Consider the following 18,585-nt stretch of genomic DNA (forward strand, 5'->3'; position numbering starts at 1 on the left):
AAATAAACTTCATTTGTTTTCATTGATATCTTAAATGTGTCAAAGACACTACATTATATAACATTCATGATGGATAATAAAACTAAAAGCCCAAATACAATTAGAGCCCAATAATAATAATAATAATAATAATACTAATAAATAATACTCTAAATACTATTATACCCCTCTATCAGTCAAGGTGGTGTCCGGTTCGCGGTCTCGTGGGCTTGTGGTGTGTCAGGCTGTTCGTCGGTTTGCGACTGAGAGTGTGGAAGACGTCGTAGGCTTCGTGATGTGGGTCGGAACTCGGAAGTTGTTCCGATCGCAACACTGCTTCTGTTTTTAGTTTTTTCATTATTTTTTGATGTATTATTAAAATTTGTTGTTGGAGACAAGTGTGGTAAGGTTATGTTCATATGGTGATGGAGAGAATCTGAAATATGGTGTTTGGAATTGTTACTGCCAAAGTTATGGTTTTTGAGAAGGCATGATAATTGTGTTTGAATATTAGTGATGGTGAATTTTTAAGTTCAAGAACATGGTTTGTAGCGGTTATGTGAGTTTTGATAGGTTTGTGATTTGGAAGGTTTTGTATGGTTATGGTGATGTTTAGAGTTGTTAATGGAGTATTTACAGGTGAGAAAAAGTATATTGTAGTGAAAAACTCACGTGGGTGGAATGGTATTGAGAGTGGAAGATGCTCTTTTCACATGGATCTCTCTATTATTTTATTTTTTGATTTTTTTTAATTAGTGCATCAGCTACGACTTAATTTTCTGGTTATTGAATTTGCTAGAGATTAGGTACGATTTTATCTGCAGATTAGCTACTAAATTTTATGGGCTCCAGTATGATGTTGACCTTAACCACGTGGCTTGCCACGTAAACATCTTTGACAGCTGTCACGTGTTAGTGTTATGTCAACTCTGTTAACGGACGTTAGTATGAGGGATCAAAAGTGTGGATGAAAAATTTTAGAGAGACCATTCTTTGAAGCAAATGTTTAGAGAGACTAAAATTGAAAACCGCTATATTTAGAGTGACCAAAAACATATTTAACTCGAAAACTTATTATCATTGAATATGAGAAATATTAGAGAATAACACATTATCTTCTTCCTTATTTTGAGACAATTCTTCATTGCTACTAGAATGAGTACTTGTCATTAATGTATGATTCCCTTTTTCACCGTATATCTTCATTCCATGTTGTCATGAGACCATTCTTTATGTTTGGGATTTTAGGGAGCGTCGAAAGTGTCAATGGACTAAAAGTTCATGGATCTAATAGACCTTAACGCCACATGTACATCCAAAATCTTAAGGCAGTGGCGATACAAGTAATTAATTTTATAAACCTAACATTTCAATTATTTCTAGTCGATGCGGGACTTAATAACTCACACTTGAATCCCAACAATCTCTCCAGCAAGTGTGAGTCACCCACATCATTAGCTTTGTTCCACACTAGAATTCACTATGCTCCCCCATCGAGTCAACCTAGGATCTGATACCACTGTTATGTGGTCAATTCGAGGGTCGTCACGGGGGAGCATTTTTTAGTTTTGGATCCTTTCTTTATGAGCAATACATTTTGTGAGAGACGCACCACATACTCAAAACCTTAAGGTGATATGTGTGTGGGTTCTCCTAGCTATAAATGTTCAAGTCTCTACATTCCTAATCAATGTGGGACTTCCCCACACTACTCACACTTGTAATTTTTTTTCAACACTCCCTCTCAAGTGCAAGGTTATCCATAATGTTTACCCTCAAGTGGAAGATCTTTAATCCACATATGTTGACACTTTTCAACAAGACACCTTCTACGGACATTTCAATACAAGTAAGTCGGTTTCTTTACTCAAACTAAACGCTCTGATACCACTTGTTGGAGATTTTGGGGAACGTCGAAAATGTCAATAGACTAAAAGTTCATGGATCCAACAGACTTTAACGCTACATATCCATCCAAAATTTTAAAGTATTAGCATTATGGATCATTTATTTTATAAATCTAACATTTCATCTGTTTCTAGTCGATGTGAGATGTAACAAATATTTTATTCCTTTAAATCAACTTGGACATTTCTCTATTTCTCATTACACTTCCATAGGATTTGTATCTGAAGTCTTTAAATTTTAGTTTTGGTAAGAGTTAAATAAAATAATTGAAAAACTTGAAACTATTTGATATAGTCACTAATGCAGTCATACATATGAATGAAGATCGCAACACAATTACATTAGAATGCTAATCCAGAGACTATCGCAACTTTAATATCACAATTCACAAATGTGATTGCAGATGCATACCATAATTATTTGAAAACATGAATAATATTTTCTATATTTATCCTTACCCTTTTAATTTTCTTTTTGTATATTACGTTAGAGGAGGATTAACGGCATATCTTATGCTTTATATCTCCATCTAAATAATTTCATTTCACAAAACCAATAGATCTTAAGGTGCACCATCTCCAACTTTTAAAGGAAAACCATCTCTCTTCTTTATGAAGTTTTAGAAAGATTTCCTTATTTAGCCTTATCTTTAAACACAATAAGAGTAAGAGAGAAAATAAGGCCAAAAAGAAAACTACTACCATTCCTATTATATATAGCATGATTCATTAGACGCGACAATACATATGACTGAACCACTGTAAAGTTATTGATGGCAACCCAAAATACATTTCACAGATATCATAATCGCGAATCACTTTACTCCTTTCAGAGAGAAAGATGAAAGCATTAACCATGACTCACCTCTTCACTCGTTCAAAACTCGCTCGACTCGTTCCTTTAACTCATACTTCCAAATGTTCACTCATAACAACATCAACAATAACAACAACTTCTTGTTCTCTCCACCTATTCTCAACAAAAACCACTGCCTGCTGCGGAGGAGAACAGTCACCGGAAACGGAAAGGAGGGAATGGAACCACCGTCGAGTGGAGCTACCGAAGGAGCTTTCGAAAAATGTGATCGTACTTGAGTGCGAGTCTACGGCAAAGGGTGGGGTTTGTGATGTCTACGTGGTTGGCACAGTCCATATCTCAAAGGTATTAACTTTTTTTTTTTTTTTGTATTTTATTCTTTAATGTGTGCTTTTATACATTTGTTAGCAAAGTTATATCATGCATCTCTCTTTTTCTATAGGTCTCTTTGTCATTTTCGGTATACTGAAAAATTGATATATAATTTAATGTATACAATTTAAATATCAATGTTGTTTGGGGTGTTTTTGGTGCGATTTGTGCGCTTTTAACGTTAAAAGTCATTTGAACCGCAAAAGAAAAAAACATGTGGTTTGATTTAGTTCGGTTAATTTTTAAAAGTAAAACTGAACCCCTGGAAATTGAACTTAGTTCATCATTCTTAGTTTATCATTCTTTGAATTAAGTGATGAACAAAGAGAGAATAGATTATATAACTTAAACTGTATTAATCCATCATTACAAGCTTTACAAGGTTTAGCATTATATACAAACTATGAGCCCCCAAGTGTTAATTAACTACTATCAGATATAGTAGTTTGACTAACTGATAACTGACTTACTAATAGGATTTGACTACACTAGTTAGTTAAACGGTGTTAACTCAAGTAAAATGTGAAAGCCAACTATATCTCTAACACCCCCTCAAACTTAAGGGTAGTGATCTTCACAAATAACCTTGAGTTTGCCTCTTAGTTCTTGAAAAACTGTTGTGCCAAGAGGCTTGGTCAGTGTGTTTGCGATTTGTGCTCCAACAGGTACAAGTTGAATTAACATTCTTCAAGCCACGACTCTTTCCCTCACAAAGTGTACGTCGAGTTCGATATATTCTATGTTATGAATAGCGCCTGATGCGGCCGCGATTGCGGGGCGAGCTGGGAAAATGGCCTGGCCACTTCTCGCTATAAAGGTTTGCTGCGATAGAAAGATGTGGGTTGAGCGGCCACTATCGTGGGTCTTGGAGCGGTCCAACGCGGGTGCTTTTCTGGATTCGCAAACCGGGTCGGGTTGGGCCCAAAACTTAAGTTTTTACCCAAATTTCATTTTCTATTCGTTGCAAACCCACTATCGATGCTGCCTCTCTATTGCTCATCATCGATGCTTCCTTCTCTGCTCATCATCATTGCTTCTCATTCTCTGCTCATCACCGCTACTTCTCATTCTCTACTTCAGGTATTCTTTCCTCCTTCTCTGCTTCATCATTCTGCTTTGCTTCATCGTTTTGCTATTGTATGTTCTATTCTACTATTGTATGTTTTGTTCTGCTTTGTTATTGTATGTTCTGTTTTTTCCTCATCGTTCTGCTCCGTTATTTTATTTGTATGCTCTATTTTTTTTTACAGCCATGTCAACTCCTCCTCCTACTAATTCAACTCAACCATCATCATCTAATACTCAATTAGTTACTTCTTCTGCTAAGCTACACAAACTAACCAGTGACATCGCTCGTTTCTTTTATCGGAATGGAATTGCTTTCAGTGTTACGAATTCAAAAAGTTTCAAATTGATGGTTGAAGCTATTGGTATGTATGGTGCACATTTGAAGTATAATCAAATGTTGTAAGACTTGGTTTTTATAAAGTATAATCAAACATTGAAAGAGCGCTTTGACAATGATGATTTGAATGATCCTGTGGTCATGGATGATGATATTGATACCAATAATCCATGGTTTTGTGGAGGTGAAGATGAAGAGGATGAAGTCCTAGATAAGTGTTTGTTTTCTTGAATTTTATTGTTATTTGAATGTATGTTTCAATGTTTTGCTTAATACTTATGCTATTATGTATTTGGAAGTATTTTATTGCTAAGACTTAATGAAATTTGAGTTTTTTTATATTCGCTAGTATGTTTTCACCATGTAAGTTCCATTAAAATATTTATTTTTTCTATCCGCGTTGCTAAAATACCGCCCGCGCCGCTCCCATTTTTGGGTTGACCATGTCTCGCCGCTTTTCGAGATTAACAACATAGGATATATTTAGTGCGAGCATGTAGAACTGGATTATGTGATAGAAATATAGCACTTAGGTTGTCACACAAAAGTGTTGGTGTGAGAAACGAAATTCTGAGTTCAAAAAGTAAGGATTCTTACTAGAGCAATTTAGAAGTTGAGTGTGCAAGTGCTCTATACTTTGCTTTGATGTTGGAACATGCCGCCAAGGACTTCCTTAAAGAGCTCCAAGCAATTAAATTTGGGCCAAAGAAGATGCACAAACCGGAAGTTGATTGTTTATCATCTGGATCACTAGCCCAGTCAGAGTCACTGTAAGCTCGAAAGGAAAACTTGGGAGCTGAAATGGAGGGAGACAACAGCAGACCATACTTTACTGTACCACTCAAATACCTTAATAATCTTCGAACTACAACCCAATGAGTGTCAAGGGGACAAGCCATAAACTGACAAGCTTTGTTAACATTGTACGCAATATTTGGCCTTGTCAAAGTAACATACTGTAGAGCACCAACTACGGATCTGCATAATTATAGATATGACATCTCATTTGACCCATGCTTCCTTAGTTTACATGTACTCAGCATAGGGGTCGGAACACCATTAGCATTAGTCATCTTTGCCCTTGATCACATATCTTTTATGTATTTAGAATGAGTAAGAAAAAGAGATCCATTGCTGCGAAATTTAACCTCAATACCTACAAAATAACTAGGTCTTCCCAACTTCTTTAAGGCAAAAGTAGTGTGCAGTTTGTTGATTAGATCATGAATGAGTGAAGAGTTTGAGCTAGTAATAAGAATGTCATCTACATAAACTAAAGCATATAAAGAAATACCTTGTTTGCAATAGACAAAAAGTGAATTATCACACTTTGAAGCAGTTAACCCAAACTGAAGAAGAGATAAGGCCAGTTTCTCATACCAGGCCCTTGTGGCTTGTTTGAGGTCATATATGGCTTTGTTAAGCTTGCAAACTATACTTTTATCAGTACTTACAAAACCAGGAGGTTGTGTCATATAGACTTCATCATGAAAATTACCATTCAAAAAAGCATTGTTACTTTCTCCGGTCTCATATATAAGCAACTTTACAAAAAAGATCACCCTTTAAGAAAGATGTCTAAATGTATTTAAGTCTTACACTTTTTCTAATGTTACCCCTACTTTTTGCTTTAGCAATCTTAAAAACATGAAAACGTAAAAAATAATAGGGGTATATTTGGAATAGTGACAATAAATGTAATAATTATAGATAAATTTTGCTTATGGTAAGCAGTAACAACCAAAGACTCTTAAGGATTTATAATCAGGATGCTTAATATAAAGGGCCTGCAAAGGGGGTGAGCCTTGGTTAAAAATGCAGTGAGTAGCCTGTTTATTGAATGTACAGATTTGGAAAAGTTATGGTCCCAATATGTTAGAGGTATGGAGGAATGAAATAATAGTGTAAGGATCATTTCAATTATGTGTTTGTGCTTTCTCTCCACATATCCATTTTGGTGGGATTTATGTAGACACTTTAGTCTATGTGTTATCCCTAGCTCTGTCAAGAATTTTGTAAAGGGTCTGAACTCTCCACCAAAGTCAGATTGAACTGACTTAATGGTTACAGAAAATTATGTTTCAACAAACAAATGAAATAGTTTAAAGGTTTGCAGGGCTTCAGATTTTTGTTTATGGAAATATAGCCATGTGTATCTGGTGTTACCATCTACAAAGGCAATATAGGAACTATAACCAGAGCTTGAGGGATTGGGGGATGGGCCCGATACGTTAGTGTAAATCATATCAAAGGCTTTATGGTATATAGTGTTAGTTGAAGGTGCATGTAACCTATGTGCTTTACCAAGACTACAAGAAGTGCAAAAATCAGTGATTTGTTTATTAAAGATATAAATATTACACAACTTGAGTATATGAGTAATATGAGTAAAGTTTGCATCACATAATCTATGATGCCAAAGAGTACGAGTATTACAGTTATTTGACATATGGAAAGCAGAATGTGAAACAACATAATTTTGAATACCAGTAGAAGTACTCAAGTTGTTAATCAGGTTGTGTGAGCTTGTTAGCTCCAAGGGTAGTTGAGGAAAGCAATATAAGCCACTAGCATCTAGAACTCCTTCGACAAGTACATGTTTAGAAGCTTGAGATTTAATATAGCATTTTTATCAAGGAGGAATTCAAAAATAACGTTGTTATCACTAGAGAATTTCGAAACAAACAACAAATTCCTAGTGATAGAAGGTACATGTAGGACATTAGCAAGATCTAATTTATGGTTTGGATTAAGTTTGGAGTAAAACAGTGTGGAACCTATTAAATGTATAGTAAGAGTTTGACCATTTCCCACATAGACTCTATTCGACCCTACATATGACATTTTATTTTGTAAATGAAAGGCATAAGGGGTTAAGTGGTGGGAAGCACCTGATCCGTGAACCAATTGAGTTTCCAGCTCTGAGGAGATATATTATTCTTGAGTGTAAGCTAATGTTCGATTTGTGGTATCCATCATAGCCATAGGATGAGAACTCTGCGTAGTGTCTTGAGTGCTTACGATTAGAATTGTCTACAGGACTAGGCTGAGCACTGGATGTATTTTGAGGCATGAAGTTCTCATCAAAACAATACCAATAATAGAGTGAACATACTTACCACATAGTTGACAAGTGAGATGATTTCTAGTTGTATACCTTCCTCTGCCACGGCCCCGACCATGATTGAACATGTTTCCTCTACCACGATTGCTTGAGTATGCTCCTCTAGAACTATTATCTTCTTGGTTTGTGTGAGAAATATTTACAGAGATATTTGATGCAACCAATTCTTGACAAAATTTACCCAATTCTTCTTCTTGCACATTAAGAAGTGCTTCAATATCACAGAGGGTGGGTGATACAGGATATCCATACATTTACATGACAAATGGACTGTATTCTTTAGGAAGTCCTTCAAGTATCGATTATATCTGATATTGCTCGATAGTTGAGTTTCCAACAACTAATAATGAGTTTGCAATTGCTTTGAAATCTCAAGATAAACTTTGTGACTGACTTGTTTCCTTTCTTTGTCGATTTAAGTTCAATTCGCAATTGTCGAACCCTAACTTTCATTTGAGCGTTGAAATACTGATGGATTTTGTCAAAAACTTCAAAGGCGTGTTTACATGCAAGAACCCTAGGTAATATAGATTTAGAGATTGTAGACATCAACCATATGAACACCGCTTGTCTTGGACGATACAAGCTTTATACACATTAGAAAACGTACCTGTGAGATAATCTTGAGCAGATTTGGAATTTTTAGGGATTTGCGGAATCACAACAAGCTTCTGCATCTTTTCAATTAAAATCACTCCTTCGACTTGTTGATTTCAGAGCAAATAGTTGTTCTCTTGTAGTTTAATCGAGAGCTTCGGTCTAAATTTGTCGATGCAAAAACTGTGGAAATTTCTAAAGATTGAGTTGGATCTTCAATGGTTCTTAATTTCTTGTGGACTCCATTGTTGAACTTTGAAAAACCAGTATTATGATGATTAACCGTGCATGCAGAGAGGAATTAGATGATTCAGAGATGGCGAATTAGGGAAGCGCTGGTGATCGAAACATGCGAATGATACCATGTTGAAGATGAACTTTTGAGTTCATCATTCTTTGAATTCAATGATGAACAAAGAGAGAATAGATAATAAACTAAAAGTGTATTAATCCATCATTACAAGATTTACAAGGTTCTACATTATATACAAACTATGAGCCCCAACTGTTAACAGACTACTAACAGATATAGTTGGACTAACTACTAACTAACTTACTAACAATATTGACAACACCAGTTAGCTAAACAATGTTAACTCAAGTAAAATGTGAAAACCAATTATATCTCCAACAGAACCAAACCAAATCAAACTAATGCGGTTTGGATTGGTTCGATTGGTTCAATTTCTTACAAGATTTTAATGAGACATACATGTACATATAGAGGTTAACATAATTTTGTATTTAGTTATTCATACATTATCATAAAATAAGTTTATAATTGTCAAATAAGTTTAGAATTATCAAATAAGTTTATAATTTGATGCATACGTATGAATTGTTATTTACCCTGAATTTTGGTAAACAACCGCTAGTCTTCTAAATAGTGATTTGGTGGCTTGCAAGATTGACTAGATTGATCCTAGGATATACGTGTCTAAGTTTCTAAAGTTTTGTTGTAGTTGGTGTTTAAAAGTAAAGAGTTCGATGTAACAAAATAATGTAGAAATGGTTTTCAATAATGGAAAAGAACGTAACAAGACTTCAATAGAACAATAAAGTGCAGGAAAATAACTTAACGAAATTGACTTTGCATTGAATAAAAGAATGTGGTGTTTCATACGTATATTTCACCCAGTGAGTCTTTTTTCAATACGCTAGATACTTTGAGTATTTGTGAGTTTGTATACAATTGAACCCACATATCCTATTGTTAGAACTCCTATTTATACTAAATCAAAATAACTGTCTTCAAACGGTTTTTCTTCAGAAATCGACATGTTTCTATCTGCATGCATCTTGTCTCTAACTTGTTTCCATGTGTCCTTTGTTAGTGGATAAGGCCAACAAGCAGTTATTTGGCCTGATTTTGAATTATCTTCTTCTCGGTCGAACTTATCTTCAATTTCACTTAATATTTCACTAAATCCATTTTCATGACTGCAGCTGTAGGAACTTCAATCACTTTTCCGCAAACTTATATGTCAAACCAAATATCCCATATATAGATATGTAGAACCAATCTTCAAACTGACTTCAAATTACTCCAACTTTTATTCTATTCGACTTTTTGCCTGATCATCAAATACGTCGAAAATACCCAGCTTACAATTGTATCTTACAATTCTATCTTATGTCTAAAGGATAATATACATGAAATTTCATTTTTAAATAAATTTGAAATAATATAAAGTATACTTATAAGCAAGTGTGCGCACGTGACTATGCTAGCTTGATAATACTATAATTTTTGTATTATCAATATGTAAACTTTCATTTAATCTTATCCTTATCAACATCAACAAATTAAAAATAAAAATAACAATTTCATTTTAAATAAAAACAATAGTATTTATAAATAAATAATATTTTGTTTTATGTTAATATGTAAATTAAAATAAATATCATACATAGAATACGATAAAATATACACATATATTTATTGATTTTTTTAAAATAATTAAAAAATATATAATATTGTTTAAGATTTTGTAACATATATAATCCGGTTTTGTTTGGTTTGATTCGGTTTAAAATACAAACCGCAAACCAATCTGAACCGCACAATTTTATTAATAAATAATCCAAACACATTCGAAGTAAATGCATTTTTTTTTTTTTGCAATTTTTGATTTAGTTTGTTTCAATTAGCAGCTTTTTTTTGGGCCGATTCAATTTTGAACACCCAATATTACGTGGATGTGCTTAATTAATTTTTTTTATCTTTCAAAATAAATTAAAAAAGTATTAATATAAGAATATTTAGAAAATAAAAATATGTTAAGCATGTGTTTGAGTGTGATTAGTTTAAATAAAATCACTTTAAAATACTATATCAACCAAAAGTTACAAATAGTTGTTTTATTATTTTTAGTTTTTTTGTATTGAGATGTGTTTTTTCAAAGTGAATCCTCCAAACCCATTTGTCGGTTATTATATGCAATTGACCTTCTATGAAGTAATTTACAAAAATTACTTCATGACTCCATTGAGATGAAGTTTGTTATGAAGAATAGAATTTAAGAGTTGAAGATCATTTTCATGTGAAAATAAAGCTTGAGAACTTGATATAAAACAACTCTTTTATATTCTTACTAAAAGAATATTCCTATATTCTTTTAGTCTCCCACAAACTTATTAATACATATTTTTCTCTTTTTTTGACTCATTATTACGTTGTGCATGTTACTGTCAAACCAGCCCATAATGTTGAACTATTTTGCAGGAATCAAGCCAACAAGTTGAAGCTATTGTCAAATTTTTGAAACCAGAGGTGGTTAATTTGTTTTCTTTTCCTGATTTCCCTTGTGCATGTTTTTATGGAGAAATCGTATTGATGGCTTTTGTGCACTGCAGACTGTCTTTTTGGAATTGTGTAGGAGTCGTCAGCAAGTGCTTTTCCACGAAAAGATTAAGGTTTCATTCTTTAATTTTGTCTTTAGATTGAGTAACTAGGGGAGTAAGACTTGTTGTGATTTGGTTATAAATGCACTTAGGGTATCAGTGATAGTAAGAAAAAATATGGAGGAAATCTTGAAATTTAACCACACCTCAATGATTTTTGTTAATTTTATGTATATATTTTGCTTCTTGCAGGTACCAACTGTGGAAGAAATGTATGAAAGCTGGAAGAAAAAACACAACTTCTTTGGAATACTTTATAGCTGGTTAATGGCCGAGGCATGTTTCAATGTTTGACAATCATATTTATCATCCTGTAACATTTTTCAACTGATAATTTTTCATCCCATCTTATTCAATGTTAAGTTGGTTTTCGAGAAGAAGAAAATGTTGCAATTCTCTTGTACCATTATTTTTCTTTTCTTGAATTTCTAACAGCTTGCCAATGAGCTCGACGTGTATCCTGGTGCTGAGTTTCGTTCTGGATACAGAGAAGCAATCAAGTATGGTGGCAAAGTGGTACTTGGTGATCGTCCTATACAGGTTAGATGATTTTTTAGTTTCATTTTTTTGAAGTTATATGAATATTTTAACTCATGTAAAACCACTGATAATGTGTATTATCAGTTTTAGCAAGTTTTAAATTCTTGATATTTGGATTTATGATGAAAAGTTTTTGGGATTGCTTGGTTGATAAGGTAATTAAAGTAATGAGAGGATGGACAAAATATAGTTGTTCTGTTAAGCAACAGGAAATATGTAATAACATGATGGAATATATTTTTGGTGTGGCGGAATAAGTTTTCACTGCTGCAGAGAGGGGGTTGATCTTCAAGGTTAAAGGTTAACACTCAAACACCTAAATCAGCAAGTTATGAAATAATAGGGTTACGGTGAGAATTGAGTTGAATATTGAAAATGACGCGCTTTGGTCCTTATATAGCAGGAGCGGTTAAAACCGTCGATGTACAATGCGGCGTGTTATGCAGACAACCGTCTGATTAAATTGGGCGGTGAGTAACATGTTGGAGGATGAAATCTTGTGTTATTGGTTGGTGTAAAGGTCCACCTATTTCGTGCACTCTTCTTGGTGTTCGCTTTTGGGTCTCTTGACATTGGCCTTGTGAATGAACTAGAATAAAAGAGATGCAAATTAAAACTAAAGAAAGGAGAAATTTATAATGATTAGTTAGCTGAATTACATGGTTTGACAAGTATATATGCAATTAGAAAGCCAACTTACTTATCTACCCATAATCTACAACTTGTGACAATTAGTTTGTGTTGTAAGTCACTCACTTGCAACACACGAAAACTACTACCAAAAGATGAATTGCACTCATACTCTTAATTCATATCAACTAGTTTTCTCATTCCTATCAATTCTTTTAGGCAATCAAATTTTGCTCCCTTAATGGTCTGGTTAAGATGTTTGCAAGTTGCAGCTTTACATTGTAGTATTTATCTCCAACATGTTCTAGTTAACTTGGTTTCTTAGGCTTTATTTGGAAGTTTGGAAGGAAAGGGAGGGGAGGGCTTTGAAAAATAGGAAGAATTGGGTGAAAGGAATAAAAAGATTTTGGGTAGGATGGTTTTGGAGGGTTTGATTTTATTCATAACACCAAAAACCCCATAAAATGGGGGAACTCAAAAATTGTATTGAAGGAGGGTTTTGAAAGACTTACATAAATTTTCCAAATATCATTTAAGTTGTTATAATATTTTGAAAATTAACAATTTAGTAATGATAATGACTCTTTTATCATTCTAAACAAAATTATTTTTTCAAAAAATGTTAAATATTTTTCTATATTTTTTTAAAATTTCTTTTTCGGAAGTCTTCCCCTCCCCTCCAAACTCGCAAACATAGCCTTATGAAATGATATTTTCTCTAAATGTATTTGCTTCTACCATGACTTATAGGATGATTAGTCTAATCAATTGTTGATTTGTTAACAATGAAATATTTGATCTTCACAACTTCGTTGATCTTCAACTCTTTCTAATTGCATTTTTATCCAAAGTGTTCAACAAGCTACATATGAGGCTGCAACATAAACTGTTTAACAAGATGATAGAGCTAATATCCCTTGCTTCTTCGAGCTCCATGAAATTGGAGTTGCACCAATCATGAACAAGTATCTTGATATAATTTTCATGTCATCTTCGTCTCCTTCTAATCTTAATCATAGTAGCCATACGCCTTTGCCTTTTTTTCTAGTATTCTTTTGATTTGGAATGAGTACACCATGATTTGCATTGCTTTTGATGCACCTTAGAATCTTTTGGGTGCTAGTAGATGACATAATCTAAGTTTTCCATAAACCTACTTACCAAGTCAACACTTTGACAAATGTCAGGTCTTGTTTTCATAGGTACCTTAGTGAGCCTATGATTTTCATCTACAAGGTTGCATATACAAGTTCATCATTTTTATCCTTCTTTAGTTTTATGCCTGCTTCCATGAGAGTGATTGCAGGATTGCAATTGCTCATTTTGAATTCCTTCAAGGTGTCTTTTGCATATCTCTTCTAATGCTAGAAAACTCCACCTCCAGTATTCACAAATTCCATTTCTAGGAAATAAGAAAGTTCCTTAGGTCAGACATCTAAATCTCATTCTTCATGATGACTTTGAATCTTGTCAGTTCAGCTTCATTTAATCTGGTGCCTGCTCATTTTTTGAATTCTATCTTGATGAGAAAAAAATATCAATTATGTTGTCTCGTGCTCTAGGTGCTTGTTTCAAACCATAGTATGTCTTTCAAAACATGTACAACTTCTTTTATTTCCCTTTAATCTCAAAGTATGGTGTTTGTTTGACATATACTTCCTCCTGTAGTGGTACATTAAGAAAAGAAAACTTTACATCCAACTGATGCATCTTCCACTCTTTGTATGATGCAATTGTAACCACCACTCTTATTGTTTCAAGTATAGAAAATGGTGTATTTACCTTATTGAAGTCAATTCCAGGTTTTTGGAGGAATCCTTTTGCAACTAGCACTGCTTTGTACTTGGCTATCTCACCATTTGGCATGATCTTCACCTTATAGACTCATTTCACATCTATAGATTTCTTGCTTGAGTGAATGACTAATTTACTGGCCTAATTCTTTGTAATTTCCTTGAGCTCATTCCTTCATTGTTTATCGTCAATGTTCATCTTTTAGGGCTTGATTTAGATCAATTAACTCTAATTCAACCATTATGACTTTTTAAACTAGGTCACCATCTTCATCTACTGGCTGATCATGGAATCTCTCATAGTCAGTTAGCTTAAGTGACTGAGTTCTTGCTCTAGTTGACCTCCTTACCTCATGTACTTGTATAACTTCACTACTTGACCTTCTTGTAATACAGTTATTATATTTCTTAAGTTTTCATCATTTTCCATTGGACTGTTTGAAACTTTCACACAATTCCATTCTTTGCTTTCTTCAAGCTACACATCCATATTTATTATCACCTTATTCTCATTAGGTGAGAATAGTTTGTATGCACTTTTTAAGTGATAGCCTATGAGAATCATAGATTGACTTCTATATCCAATTTTCTTCTTAATTTCTCAAGTACATTTCTGAAGCAAAGTAATCCAAAGATTGTGAAATGACCAATGCTTGGCTTCAGGCCTACCAATCTTCATATGTTGTCTCTCTCATTAACTTCTAAGTTGGACATAAGTTGATGGTATACGTAGCAGTTGAGGTTGATTCTCCCCATAAATGATTTCACATTTCCCCAGCCTTGAACATATTCTTGGAATGTTCAATATGCTTTTGTTCTTCCTTTCAGCAATGACATTGCGTTGAGGTGTATAGAGAGCTATTGTGTCATACTCAATCCATTCTTTTTTTTGCAGAATTGTGCAAATTCTGCTGAAGTATATTTACCTCCTCCATCAGTTCTCAATTTCAGTATGCTATATTTAGGTTGTTTTTAAACTAAAACTTTAAGTTTCTTGAACTAAGTGAATACTTCATTTTTCTTCTCCATCATGTAAATCCACATATATCTGGTGAGTTTATCTATGAAGGTTTAAAAATAATAGTTACCTCCCATTGATTTTACACACACACACACAATATTCTTCACATAGTTCCTTTGGCACTTTAATCCGAGGAAGATCATACACCATTCTCTTCATATGCATTTGGCTTAGGCTTCTAAAATTCAGATGACCATATCTTTGATGCTCTTTCCAATTTTGATCATTAGTAATTGTTAATGCAAGATATTGATGGTTAAGCATGTCGGTCATAATTTTGAAAGTCATGTTGATCGACGGAGGTGCTTTTAAAATTAGTTTAGAATTTGCATCAAACACTTTAAGTTCCTTGTTCTCTACCTTCATTGTGTAATTCTTGGCAAGTAGCTACCTCAAATGGATTGTGTTACTTGTCATAGAAGGAACTTATAATACATCATTAATTATTGCTTCTTGTCTATGCTTCCTCTTCCCTAGAATGTTTATCATGCCCTCGGATGTGACATTTCTATTATCGGCAAATCTAATGGCTCTTTTTATTTATTTATCAAGCTTGATAAACCATTCTTTTTTCCTTGTCATGTGATTGCTACAACATGTATCAAGATACCAAATATTGGTCTTGCCTTGTGCCAAATGTGTAGGGCCATTAGAATAACTTCATTAGAGTTACTATTGTCTACATATGCAAATTGTGCTTCTTCTATTACTTACACTAGATTCTTTATTGAAGTAGTAATCTATTGCATAGTGGTCAAACATCTGACAACAATAGCATTGCACTTCCTTCATTTCAACCTTCTCCTTTAATTTCTTGTTGGAAAAGGCACTATCGTTTATTGTTTCTCCTTAATTCTTAGAGTTCTTTCCAGCACCTTCATCATTTCAATTCTTCATTTTCCATTTTTCCCTTTGTTAATATTTGAGTCATCTTCTTGAAAAATTTAGCTTGCAGGGATTGTTCTTTTACCTTTTCTACAATTCTCTGCTCAACCTTATCTCATGAGCTTCTAATGATGCTTGTAATTCTTCAAGTTTCATCTCAAACTACTTTTTAGATTCTTCAATAGCCACACTTATGTGATCAAACTTAACAATTAAAGCTCTCAAAACTTTCTCAATATTTTGCAATTTAGTGATCCTCTCACCTCATGACTTCATTTGATTTGTCAGTAACACCAATCATACAACTTCTCATTTTGCTTCTTCTAAGATTGCAACTTACCTCGCCATCATTCATCTACGTATTCTCATTTTGCTTCTTCTAAGATTGCAACTTCACCTTCTTCAATTTCTCATTCCCCACCATACAACTTCTTGGGTCACAACCTTAGTTGTTTCTTCCTGGACAATCTTCTCAAAGATGTTTGAATCCAATCATTGACTGATTAAGAATAAACTTTTCACAACCTTCTATACCTCAGTTGCATTTACTTCCAACGCTCACAAGCCATCATTCATGATTTCAAGAACATTTTGAAATATGAATATGATCCTCATTTACGCTCACCATCTATCATAGTGTTCTCCTTGAAGCACTAATAGATTTGAAGAAAATTGATTAGAAGTTGTGCTTCCATTTGCCATTGATGGAAGCTTGGATCAAACTGGTGCTCTAGATACCAATTTGTTAGAATTGTTTGATTATTAAGAAAATGAAAATGAAGAGAGAATGATTAAAATAATGAGATGCAAACTGAAATTAGAGATGAAAGATTTCTCTTTGTTAGTTCTAGTTGAATTATATGATTGGCAACTTCATAAACTGCCACTTGTGAAAGTTACCTTGTGTCGCAAGTCACTTACTTAAAGACGAATTACATTCCCCCAATTAAAGTGTTATTCTGCTAGTAGCTACATTTTGTGACTCCACAACGAATGCAACATAGTACATACCAACCATCTCACTATGTTCTCACACATCAATTGTGTTTGGACAATAATCCAACAAAGTAACATCTCTAATTGATTAATTTCATTGTTTAGAGTATTATAAATGTGTTTTTAACTTGGTTTGTAACTTTGTTACTGTATTGATTGGTTTTAATTTTGATTGAGACAGATCACATTAAAGAGAACATGGAGTAAGCTGCCACTCTGGCACATCCCAAGATTGTTGATTCCATCTTCTTTTCCAATGAAATTCTCAGATTCTTTATCCATCTCTGATACTGTTAAAATTTGGGTATAATTCATGATCCAATGCACTAGTTCATGTATATGCTAAGTTCTTGAGTATATCCTAACATGGGTTTTAGTTTTCCTTTTTAGTTGAAGGAGTTGGATAATGATGACGGGTTAATTCTTGCTAAGAAAATAATGAGTGAGAAACTCCCAACTGTAGTGGAGATTATTGTGCATGAAAGAGATAAGTATGTCCTAATATTGTACTTATACTAATAACACTGATACGTTCACATCAATAATAATTAAAATATAAATAAATCAAATGTGATGATCGCATGTGTTGGTATTATATTTGTGTTAGTGTCTGATGTCGGTGTACGAATCCAGGTACATGTCCTACACATTACTAAAAGTGGCAAGTGATAAAAGATCAGTTGTTGCTGTTGTTGGATTAGGGCATCTAGAAGGAATAAAGAAGTATTGGAAGCAACCTATCAAGGTTTGTGAACATTCTCTGTTATTTAAGAATCTGTTATTTTTTTAGTCATTGAAAGATTTTCTAACCCCAATTTTGCTTACTTGTGTAAGATTCAAGATCTCATCACAGTTCCACCTCCCAAACCTGCTATCCCAAGAATGAAAATCTTTGTATCTGTCAGCATGGTTGTGGCTGGAATGGCCTTATTATCAAACACCTATCTTTAAATGCAAAGAGTGACTTCCCTATGTAGAGACATTGTCATTTTCAACAACAATTGTGACAGGTGAGTAAGTAATTTGTTAGTAATTAATTACTCATTTATTAGCATCTATATAAGGTATGTAATTAATTAATTGGTGTAAATAAACTTGTTGTACTCTTCTCATACAATTTCTATTTTATATGTTCTCCTCTCTTAAATGATTAAGAAAATCTCTTAGAAAATCCATTTTAAAAATCAAAAATTATTTTCAAGAAAGTGTGTCTTTCAAACACTTTTGGTTGAATACATGATGTACTTTTCGTGGGATATTTTAAGATGGTATCAAAATCATAATATTTTTTAGAAATATTTCATTGTTGCATTCTTTTGGGATATGGATTATCTCTTATGAACCATTACTTTATGGTGTGGATCTTTCAACCATCGGATTAAAAATTGGATTAAGAAGGAGAGAGGGCTGAACCATAAAAATTAGAGAGGATCCAAATCTATTCCTTTGGATTTTAGTTTTCTTTGGTTTAAATACAATTTTGTTCTATTTATTTTTCTCTCATATTTTTTAATTAAAAATTGATTGTTTCTATTTCTAAATGATGTTTCACTCGTTAAATGTTACAAATTTATCATCACATAAACAATTATTGTAGAATTTTAAACATAAAAAA

General features: G+C 33.4%; 1 protein-coding gene across 1 annotated transcript; it reads left to right on the forward strand.

The window, feature by feature from the left end:
• Nucleotides 1-2,595: 2,595 nt before the first annotated feature.
• On the forward strand, nt 2,596-18,102 carry LOC131606720 (uncharacterized). The gene is made up of 9 exons (XM_058878874.1): nt 2,596-3,048; nt 10,927-10,974; nt 11,058-11,117; nt 11,298-11,381; nt 11,541-11,645; nt 17,152-17,274; nt 17,361-17,461; nt 17,604-17,715; nt 17,805-18,102. The coding sequence occupies exons 1-9, from the start codon at nt 2,728-2,730 to the stop codon at nt 17,919-17,921; spliced, it is 1,071 nt and encodes a 356-aa protein (XP_058734857.1). The 5' UTR covers nt 2,596-2,727; the 3' UTR covers nt 17,922-18,102.
• Nucleotides 18,103-18,585: the final 483 nt, after the last annotated feature.

The sequence above is a fragment of the Vicia villosa genome, linkage group LG5, assembly GCF_029867415.1.
Source record: "Vicia villosa cultivar HV-30 ecotype Madison, WI linkage group LG5, Vvil1.0, whole genome shotgun sequence".
In the NCBI taxonomy this organism is placed as follows: Eukaryota; Viridiplantae; Streptophyta; class Magnoliopsida; order Fabales; family Fabaceae; genus Vicia; species Vicia villosa.